The sequence below is a fragment of the Protopterus annectens genome, chromosome 4.part1 (assembly GCF_019279795.1).
Source record: "Protopterus annectens isolate FY-2018-M chromosome 4.part1, PAN1.0, whole genome shotgun sequence".
NCBI classification, from domain to species: domain Eukaryota; kingdom Metazoa; phylum Chordata; order Ceratodontiformes; family Protopteridae; genus Protopterus; species Protopterus annectens.
The window spans coordinates 74,534,108-74,546,350 of NC_056734.1; the positions used below are offsets into that span (position 1 = coordinate 74,534,108).

The window sequence follows — 12,243 nt, forward strand, 5'->3', positions numbered from 1 at the left end:
ACTGTTGTCATACAGTAAGCAAGATATGTATATGTGTATATATCTATATGGATATATGTATACTTATATATACATATATGTTCACCATATGTCCTGCACATGGAGTGGAGCCCTACCTCAGCCCAAATAGTCCCAACCTCTCAGTGCAAGGGGATGTCACGTATGTGGTGCAGGTATATCTGTAGACTATTGCTACTGTAATAGGGATTGTCTTCACAGAAATGGTGTGTGTGGGAGGCCACATCTGCTGTTAACATGTGCGCCATTGGCTACTAACAGACATCCTAAGGTCATCATAGTACAGTACCACTGCTAGCACAGTAATGCCCCTGTAGACTACAGCTGCAATATGGCCAATATATGTGGACAGTATGACACACTCTGGTCAGTCCAGGGGTATACACAAAACCCCTTCATGCAAGACATGTGAACCAGGCCTTTCAATGTGGATGTTAACAGCTATGTAGATGGGTATAACACATACATACTGGTATACATTTGCCCCCATAGGTTATGCATTCATACACCTACTGGTACAGAGGTGCCATGGCCACATACTATCCACTAGTTAGTGACATACATCTGAACAGCACCCCACTACTTTGTCTGATATACATGACTGTTATGGTGGCCCGGCAGCAGTACATCTGGCAAGTATGTAGTAGAACCTACAAGAATTACACCAGAACCAGGTTCCTATTGTTCTTTCCTTTCTTGCATCTACTCCCACCCGATAAGAATTAACTTTAACCATCATCTGATAACTCACTGCTCTCTCCCTTATATAACCCTCTCTGACCTCTAAACCTCTTTTCTACTCTCTCAACTCTTCTCTTCTCCACTGCTTTAGAAAAAAAAAACACAATGTTATATCCTCAAATTAAACAATGTGTTTTTAAACAGATGTAATTTTTTTACTGTACATTGTACATTGTAAACTTGTCTCTGCTACTGGTTGGAGCTTTTCTCCCTGGGCCTCTACTGAAAATGGACATATATCCAGTTAGACTAGCCCAGTCAACAAATGTAAATAAATAAATAAATAAATAAATAAGTATCTGGACATGACAGCTCACTGGATAAGTAAAGTAAGCTGCTAGGCATGTCACAAAGCACAGTGCAGGCTACAGGCAGACTGACTCAACACTGGGCTACATCTCCTATGTGGGAATACACATGTACCTGCATAGATAGCAGGGTCTACAGGCATGTAACATCACAAAGTAACAGACACCTGTGTGAAAGTGCATAACCACAACCAATGTGAACACAGCAACAGCCACATATGGTAAGCTAGCATACTATTACAGTATATGGACTATCTGATGTACACCATCCTCATATGAGCCACTCACACAACAACCTTACATATACTGGGCCACTACACAGTGTGGTCCGACGGCTGTCTGTGGTTTGGGACATGTGTGTGTTTGCCCTTACAAACATGTAAGCTGATAGGGTGACATACAGTGAAGCAGCATGTAACATCAGATAGAACAGGACCAAGAACAATGACATCTACCACAGTCTCTACACAGGCCAAGGTACATATGCACTATACACACACTGTTGACAATTACCAGACTTACACATACCTCAGAACTGTACACACAACCACAGAATGCCCAGGCTATGTCCTCAAATATAACCCCTACTATACATAACATGTGTAGCAGGCTGATATCTCACTGGCTTGATATCAGATATGCTGTTAACAAATATGGTGTACAGAACATATGCACCCCCTACTGCATGACATATGTACAAAGGTTGACAGAGTTGTGGCTGGAGGCACAAACACAGGGCCAATATTGACATGTCGCTGTGATAACCTCATACATTTCCTGTCGTAACAGGGTTTGATGCAACATATGGCCTATGAGGGATATGACGTCAGTAACTCTCCCGGCTGTCACCATCTACTGACAGCAATCCTCACACTACCTTCTGCAGTTGAGAGATAGGTGCTCTGTGGGTAGCACAAGGAACACAAGGCACCACACACTGCCCAGTCTGCAGATGACCCTAAAGATGGGAATTCCTCATAAACATAGCACTGACATGACAAGTATTAAAACATGTAGGACAGCCATATGCACACACACCCTGTTAAACCAATACTACCCCAACTGCAGTATAGCAGCACTTACCATCTGTAGTCAGGACAGGCACATCCCCCTCCTGTTTGTTGCCTTTTTTCAACAGTGTATGTTGTTAGAGGTAAGTCCCCAATCCATCTGTGATGCTGTTTGCCAAACAACAGATCTAGTTCCTGCTCACAGTGAATGAAAAGGGCCAACACCACCATGATGTTCCTAGATATTGGAGTGTGTTTCCATGCAATTGGCTATGGGAATGTTACCACAGCTGTTCCACATTCAATCAGCTAGGGGAGGGCAGCAATTCATGCAGAGGCCATCAGCTGATCATGAGCATCACTTAAATTAGACATGCTGCTGCCTAAGCAAAGCAGGTGTGGGCCTCCACATCCACCAGAGAGGGGGTGGGGAAGGCAGGCAGAGGCAAATACATGTTAGGGAGGGGTGGGAGAGTAAAACTGAAACATGTTTGTGTCACACACCTACCAGCACAGAGTATCAAACCCCCAACAACTATATAGTGCTATCACAGTTCGATGCGGATATTGGATGCGCCACATGGGTTACCTGCTGTGTAGCACTCAGAACATATATGTGATGGTGAGTGACATCTGCAACAGGGATACGGTAGGTGACATACATGTTCATGCAGACAGGCATGTGTATGTCACCTACCGTACACATGCAGACGTGTACGGTAGGTGACATACATGTGCCTGCCTGCATGAACAGGTGCCAGCATCAACACAGGGACACACACACACACATTGACACACTTGGCAGGGCCAGGAGTGCAACTCATCACTAGTGGGATTGCCACAACACATCAATGTGCAGGTATCGCATGCACCACAATGGTCATACGGAGGTTGTATGGGCAAACAGTATGAAGAGGTGTCAGACATCAGACAGCGTGCTTCAGTATGTCCTGAGGGGGTTGTAGTGAGTGTGGATGTGGACATGCACACCATACAACATACACATAAACACACAGGGTGCCAGTTCTGACATGCATGGGTGCATGTCTGCACAGGTGTGTGGTGGTCAACTGTGCCAGCAGGCTGTACAAGGGTAGGCAATGGGAATACTTTGGCATCAGGCCACATGACAGTGGTCTGCATTGTGGCTCAGGCCTGTAGTTTCTGCATTTGCCCACATAGGTGGGTATTTTATCCCCCATCCAGTCACCTGGGTGACTATTGTGTGTGGCCAATGCTGTGCATCACTTGCCATGTATGTGTTCCTTAGTCCATGACATGGATGGTGTCTGGGATGTGCACACCTCCCACATGCATGTACAGTGACATGTGCTACTGTGCCAGTCTTGCCCACCTGTGGCAGGAACTTGCAATGGGCAGCAGGTTTACCCTACACCTACATTGATAGCATGCTAACAGCATTCCCTGATATTAGTGTCATCTGTCCATACAGGGCATGTTGTTAGGCATGGTATGTCCATTGTGAGTCATATGTGAAGGCACCATAGGTGGTGCAGGTGTCCATTGGCGAACATGGTGGAGGTGCACTGTCTGCATGTACGTGCATATTGGATAGATGGGCAGGGTGACATGCCCTCTGTAGCCCACTGCTATCACTGCATAGTTACTATCAGTGGCCAATATGCAGTGTACTACCCACATACTGGCTGTTACCTAGGCATGTGTGGGCGTATGACACATGGGTTGAATGTGTGCTCTGGGTAATAGTGGGGTTGCTAACTGTGATTGCCTGTCCTTGATGTCACATGTGTGTGTATGGCTTTGCACCCCAGTCTCTCAGATAATTTACATCTGTTATCCCTGCATGGTTGACATTGTGATATATAGTAGGGCCACCATAAAAAAAATAAACAAAACCCCCTCCACATTGCCCACAGGTGTCACACACTCACATCCAGCGAGGATACGCAGTAGAAACACACACCTGTCATATTTGGGAATTGGACCTCTACTTAACTAGTTTACTACACTATAGCACTATGCAGTTATAGTACATGCCACAGACATTACTGAAGTGCTTTTTCCCCAAAGGTGTATTTCACATTGAATGATATAGGCAGGATTACCAAAGAAGGCCATTTCAACTGTACTGCGAGTGATTAGCCTAAAATGCATTGCTCCCTACACAGACAGTGAGACACACACAAAACATCCACAACTGACATGTGAGGGTATAGAACCCCTGCCCGGGGTTTATCTCAGACTACAGCATGGAGCTGTTATAGGACACACCACAGGGATTACTAGAGAAAGCCTTCCCCAAAGTTGTATTTCACAATGAATGACATCAGCAGGATTAGCAAAGAAGGGCATTTCAACTGTACTGCAAGTGACTAGCCTAAAATGTATTGCTCCCTACACAGACAGTGAGATACACAAAATGCCCACAACTGACATGTGTGGGTATTGAACCCCTGACCAAGGTCTATATCACACTACAGCATGGAGCAATTACAGGTCACACCACAGGGATGAATACAGATTGCTTTCCACAAAGTTGTATTTCATAATGAATGACATCAGCAGAATTGCCAAAGTAGGGCATTTGAAATGTACTGCAAGTGAGTAGCCTATAATGCATTGTTCCACACACAGACATAGGAACACACACAAAACATCCAGAACTGCTATGAGTGGAGATGGAACCCTAACACAGTTCTAAATCACAGCACAGCAGCATGCATTTACAAGACATGCTACAGAGATTACTGAGCTACAGCCTTCCCAGAGGTGTATTTCGAGGCGGGTGACATCAGCAGTTTTGCCAAAGTTGAGTATATGTATTGTACGGAGTGTGGGTAGCCTAAAAAGCATTGCTCTCTATGCAGTCAGACAAACACAGTTGGCAAGTCAGGGGTGAGAGCACCTACCTAACGACTTCATCGCACCACAGCAGTACGCAGTTACAGGATGCAAAACAGAGATTACTGAGTTATGACTTTTCCCAGAGTTGTATTTCTAGGTGAGTGGCATCAGCAGCCTTACGAAAGTTGAATATATGATTTGTACGGAGTGTGAGTAGCCTAAAAAGCATTGCTCTCTATGTAGTCAGACACACAGTTGCTAAGTCTGGGGTTAGAACATCTACATAACTACTTGACCACACTACAGCAGCACACAGTTACAGGATGTGCTATGGAGATTACTTGGCTATAAATTTCCCAGAGGTGCATTTCTAGGTGAGTGACATCAGCAGTCTTTCCAAAGTTGAGTATATGAATTATATGGAGTGTGAATAGCCTAAAAAACATTGATGTCTACTCAGGCAGACACACACACAGTTGCCAGGTCTGAGGTTAGAACACCTACCTCACTACTTTATCACACTACAGCAGTATGTAGCTACAGGATGCACAACGGAGATTAGTGGGCTATGACTTTCCCAGAGGTGTATTTCTAGGTGAGTGATATCAGCAGCCTTGCCAAAGTTGAGTATATGAATTGTACGGAGTGTGAGTAGCCTAAAAAGACATTTCTCTCCATACAGTCAGAGACAGACAAACATACACTCACACAATTGCCTAGTCTGGGGTTAGAACTACTGCCTAACTAGTTTCTTATTACAGCAGTACGGAGTTATGGGACTCGCCATGGAGATTACTGAGCTACAGCTCTCCCAAAGGTGTATTACACATTCGATGACCTCAGCAGGCATGTCATAATACTGCTATGGGGAGGGCGGTGTGTGCATGGGTCATAACCCATTCATGTAGGGGTTGACATGCCACATGCGGGCACACACTGGGTCATATGTCACAGGTACATGTATACAGCTACTAGATTACTAATTCCTTGTATAGCCATGTTGCACAGCTGGCACGTGCACCACATAATCTGGCATGCTGACAGATACTGGTGGCTAGTATCTGCAGTGAGTGACATCTGCACCTCATGTGTTTGGGGCCCTTTGGCTGTGTGGGACAGGCCCAGATGGCTCCTTGTCATGGTCACCCTCTTCCACACATCTATGTCTGTCTACCTTTGGCTTATTATAGTGTGTTGTCCTTACATATGTGTCTGTATTCCTAGTCACTGTGTGTGAAAGGTAGGAGTGGTGCATACTGACATGTGTCTGCACTAAGAACTGCGACTGCCAGATATGTCTAGTCCACTGGTGTTTGCAGACATAGCCTTCATGTGTTTAAGTGTGTGAGCATGCCCAGTATGACCTTTCAGTATGTTTGTTGACTGACATTGCCTTCATTCCTCTGTGTGTGTGAGCATGCCCAGTATGGCCATCTGTATTGTATGTGTGGATCAAGTCCAGATAGTTTCTACTGCGGTGCTGACCTTTGTGTTGTACACCAAAAGGTAGCATGCTGTGTCTGCAGGGTATACATCGGTCATTTGGCATTAACTGTTGCTACATTTCTGCATAGCGGGGGGGGGACACCTGACTGTTTCTACATTTCTACACAGGAGTGGGGGGCACACCTGACTGTTATAAGTGTACGTAGGATGGGGGGGCACACCCGACACTTGTACACATTTGCTAGGACTGCACTGGTATGTCAGTCTATAGTCTTACCTATCATGCTGGCTAGAGGCATACCAGTGTACTACAGATCTTAGCTTTAATTACTTACATATTAGTTTCTGACTTCCTAGCCTTCACAGCTTACATCCAACTGCCTGGCCTGCTGTAATCTGTCTGTGTAGGCCTAGGGGAGGCGTTACCCATAGGGCTCATTCAGAGGCCAAAGTACAGCATTTGTTTGTGTTTGTCTACACCTGTCCTGCTGGCTGATACTGTTGTTGGCTATGTGAACCTTCCTGACTGGCATGTGTGGGTCTTATGGACACACATGTCACTCAGCCCATTTCCTGCAGTAGGTTTTGTCACCCTGTGTAGTACTGGCTACTATGGTGACTCCAGTATGTGTTACAGATGTCATGTTGCCACTATGGGGGTCTACTGTCTGCTGCCATAACATTCGGCCACCAAATTCCCTTGCATGCTCACATCCATACCATAGCTACAGGTAACAACACATTCTACTCCATTTGGCAATTGCTAGGTTGACTGACTTACCTTGAGGGTGTGTCAGACTTGAGGATGGTGCTGGAGGGCTGCCTATTTTGGGTGCACATAGTACACTCCCTATACATGGTTGAGCACAGGTAGTGTAATGTTTGGCATCCCTTTTACTGTCTGTGCATGTCAGAGAGAATTGTCATTCCCTGGATCCCTACTGTGTCAGTGCAAATGCTATGCGTTGCCTCTTTGCCAAGGCCAGGGCATACTGGGCACACCTCCTTCTGCCTACTGGGGCAGGCTCAGTTTGTTCCTCCTCTGAGCCACTGTGTGCCTGTACAGGCCTTGGCATTGGTGGGGGGCTGTGTGGCCCTGCCCGATGCTGTTTCTGCTGCAGCTGTTTCCGTAGGATCATATTGTGTAGCATAGCACATACCATAACAATTTAGGTACATGTAGCTGGTGAATACTGCAAGGCTCCACCGGATGTGTCCAGACACTGGAACCTTGACCTGATCATCCCAAACACATGCTCTATTATATGTCTGGCCTGTGCGTGTGCCTCATTATGGCATTGTTGTTCAGGTGTGTGTGCATTTCTGATAGGTGTCATCAGCCATGGCTCCAATGGGTACCCAGCATCCCCCACTAGGTGACCATAGGGGATGTCCACATTGGCAAATCTGTGGTACAGCTATGTCAGATGCTATATGTGTGAATTGTCATAGTGTCCATGGCAGCCAGCACACACATTCATTATAATGCCCTGGGCATCACATATGACCTGGCAGTTGATGGAGGGGATGCCCCTGCAGTTGAAGTAGGCCCTACCCTGCTCACCGGGTGGTGCTTTGATACATATGTGCATGCAGTCTATAGCACCCACTACCCCAGGGTATTCTGCTATTTGGTGGAAGAGACACATATTGCTGGTCAACACCTCACGTGTGTTGAGGAAATATAAGTGCTCACTGGCATGTGCTGACATGGCATCCAGGAACTGGTGGAATACTGTGGATGCTGATGCCTGTGAGATCCCCATGATATCCCCAGTTGTGCTTTGGGAGGTATCTGTGGCTAGTATACCTAGGCCTACACATACCTTGGTATCCACTGGAATGGGTTCCCCTCGGCCAGTTTGGTGTGTCAGGTGTGGCCGGCACAGCTCAACAATTTGCTGAAGGAGGTCTCTGTCCACCCTATAGCATTCCACTATCTCCAGCTCATGTAGCCCCTGGTAGGTTACCCTGGGTCTGTACACTCTTCTCCGTCTCCTCACTGTGGGTTGTTTGGCAGCATTCACATCCTCACCACCCTCAGCCTCTTCCACATGCTGTTCTATTTTGCCTGCTGCAACCCTTCTCATTTTGTAGGTTTGTTTGTTAAAATTTCACCGCTTGTATACACCGGTGGTGTAGAGTGTGGAAAAACCAGAGGGGAAGGTGTTTGCTTAGTTTATAGTAGTGTTCTGGGCTGGGCTGGTCTGCTGTCTGTGTAATTGGCTGATTATGATACATTTCACCTGCCAGCTAAGGTAGTTCTCCTTGATTACCTTCCTACTGCTGTTTTACCTTCCCATTGCCTCCCTGTTTAAGCCCGTGTGCACCACGCAAATGGAGTGCTCAAATGTGCACAGAGCTCTGTTTCCTAGTTTAACTTCCTTTTTCTTCCTGTAAAACCCAGTGTGCAGCGCGCACACCTGCTTACACTTTGTAAAGAGTGCTAGGCGGGTTTGGACACACCCCTAGCTTAGCTGTGCTAAGCTAGGAGCAATCCCGAGCCACAGGGCTCCAATCCATTTACAGTATGCCTGACACATACTCCCATGATGTCACCTACATCCTAGTCTTGCACCCAGCTATTTATACTCTTATACTCTTGGGACCTGCCTCACACCCTGGGGAAATCTGGGATTCACTATCCTTCCCCTCATTTGCATAGGATTGCCTGGTAATGCATTGTTACATGTCCCACACTGAGCCTCCCCCCTTAGCAACCATTACTCACTGGCCAGGTTGTCTTATGCCTGCCATTGACTTACATGGCAGAATACTGCTTTTAGTTAGAATGCTTATTTTAGGTTTATTTTATTATTTCCCCCCTGATCCCATTTGCGCGCCACTGCCCTATGCTTAAACAGCCGATATTGGTGAAAAAAAAATAAAAGTTGTTTTTTTTTTATTTTTTATATAGTTTGCAATGCCAATGGCCTTCTACTTGGTCACTGGCATGCTTCCTCAATAATATGCAGCCTTTATTTGCTGCTGTCATAGCTCTGTTTTGTAGTTTGCAGAAATGTACTCGGTTACTAACCGAGTACATTTCTGCAGACTGCACTCATCCTCCACTGACAGCTGCCGGCTTCCTGGATCACAATTACCCTCATTTGCATAGTTTTCACCTGTAAATGAGGGTAATTTGCATACAGGAGTTTGGTCCGTGCAGGATTAGTCTAAGAGCTCACATGCACATCCCAGAAGCTCGTTCCTGGATCGCACATTGGCCATATTGCCAAAAATAGCTCTTAGACTAATCCTGCACGCTCTACAGGGCTTCATAAATCCGGGGGACTGTATGATGCATTCATTTCAATATTCCACCTACTTTTATAATTGTGCAGCATAGATGTATGACATTAGTGCTTCACTGTACCTTTGTATTTATTCATGAATTTCACACATAAGCTGAGGAATACATTCTCAGAATGAAGTTGCGATGCTTGGGGCTAGAATTCTGGGTACTTTGTGTAATACATAACAATGCTGTGAAGTCATTACTTGGAATCACAGTAAAGCATTTTATACTATAGCTGTGGACATGCCCAATCATATCAGAAAGGCAGTAACCCAAACCATAGGCTACAGTTGTAGGCATTCACAGTAACCAGAATCACAATAACACAAACGTTAGATGATAGCTGTGGACATTCACAATTATATCAGAAACATACCTCTCAACCTCTTAGATCAAGAAATTGGAGCAAAGCCACAAATAATGGGGGTACAAAGATCCAAAAATAGGGACTTTTCTAAATATTATTCTTATAAACTTAGACAGTTGACAGAATAACACGCTTTGCATTAGCATGAATTTTCTGAAGGATATGAAGTCTGAAACGCAAAAGTTTGCCATTAATTTTAGACTTAAATCCTCAATGGTTTTGCCAGTGATTTGCCAGAAAAACACAGTTTTATGAGAAACAAATGAAAAATATGAGGCAGAAATCTGGGCAGTCTGTGAAAATCTGTACAGTTGAGAGGTATTAGAGAGGCAATAACACAAACCACTGACTACAGTTATATGCATTCACAACCAGAATGACAATAAAACAAAACTTAGATTACAGCTTTGGACATTCACAATAACCAGAATGACAATAACATAAACCTTAAATTACAGATGTGGACATTCATAGTCATTGGAAAGATCACTGTTATTTTACAAGCCATTACAAACACAGAAAAAGGTTATTAATGATGATATGATATACACTGTAAGTAGTGGTACTGCTAAAAATGCAAAAATAATAACAAAAAGGTAGTAATACCCTGATTAAAAAAGAAAAAGTAAACACTAGCAACCTTAACAAAAATATTTTTTACATACAATATGTCAGATATGAATGAAATGTATGGAAACAAATTTCTGTTATCACAACTTCCATCAGTGTTCTCACATTAAAGTAAAACTACATGGCTTATCAATGCATGAAATGCAAGAAATAAATGCCCATTTCATTACATATTTCTCAGTCCTTCATACACAGTTGTGTTTTTTTAAACTTTTGCTATGACAACTACTGTGAATATTGCCAGTTTATTTAATAATAAAGAAAAAAATTCAAGTCATCATAATTACCCTGTGTAACCTATGCACACTCAATTAAGAATGTTTGAATCTTGCATTTTCTTAAATAATTCACAAATAAATATGGAGAATTTGGGAGATATATACACATAAAATATGTTGTTTGTGTGGTTTGTATAACTCATAGTGTCTGCAGAAGATAAAATTAAAATAGTGTACTGTCTGCTAGGAAATAATGAAAAGTAGTGAGCAGTTTAGAAAAATACTGTATTTTGGGAACAAATTCCTAAATAATATAACTAAATTCAGGTGCAAAGTGTTAATAGTCCACAATCACATTCCCTGATTCAAAAGTACGTAAGTCTGACTTCTTTTAATGTCTTGAACATCATTTAAGAAATTCTGTCTTGTTTTTCAGAAATGTTTGCTTCAAAAAAATGGATGACAAATTGGAAGGAAGTAGAACCCACCTTATCTTTAGAAAAGCTAAATAGTTGTTTCCGGTTGTTGATGAACTGAACTGCAATTACACTGGCCATATGGCCCTTTAATATACCGTTAGGTTTGGAGATAACATAAGGATTCCAGAGCCGTACTATATGATCAACACCTGCAGTAGCTATGAAGTAAACAAAATACACAATTATGATGTAAAAAGGTTAGCACCTAGATATTTAAATTCCTCAGTGTAATCAGTAACTGTTAGTATTTACCAATAAAGTAGAAACAGGTTGAACACATATAGGACAATACTTAAATAATGCATGAATAGCTAGGCAATGGTAACAAAATTAACATTTCAGCTAATACAACCTGCTGCAACAAATAATGCATTTCAAAGCATTCACTGATAAATGATTTGCATGTAAATTGGATTTTTAGCAGTATTTTCAGAAATTTCTATTACTATGTGGCAAAAAGAAATGGAGGTCATCCATGTTCTTTTGCTATTTAATAACATTATAACCTGATGGTACTAAAGGGAACGCTACAGTTGATTGTTCTGCTTGTACTCCTATCACAAAACATCTCGGAAGAAACATCATGTGTTTACATTATAAACATGTCAGTGCATTGGATCTAGCTTTGTTTCATGTGCTGGACTTTACGTTTTGGCTGCAGGTGGCAAAAAAGTTGGGAAAAAATTAGTTTTATACCTTTTTGATTTTCTTCAAATTTGTGTAACCTCAGCAGTCAGAATATTTTGAAATCAGGGTGTAGGTGCTCTACCCCTTCATTGGACATATTTTGGGTAATTTTTGTAGTGAAGATTGTTTGGAAGTTGGATTATGTGAATAATTAGATGTACATGTTTTAATTACAACTATTAATGTCTCTATTAAGCAAGACACGGTTTTTGCAA

The 12,243-nt window shown here is 43.2% G+C and overlaps 1 protein-coding gene across 1 annotated transcript in view; it reads right to left on the reverse strand.

The window, feature by feature from the left end:
• WDR49 (WD repeat domain 49) overlaps window positions 1-12,243 on the reverse strand; it is a 983,894-nt gene that overhangs the window by 623,839 nt on the left and 347,812 nt on the right. The window contains exon 7 of the mRNA XM_044070738.1: window positions 11,351-11,499. Coding sequence (XP_043926673.1) covers window positions 11,351-11,499 — 149 coding nt within the window. The remainder of the gene's footprint in view (window positions 1-11,350; window positions 11,500-12,243) is intronic.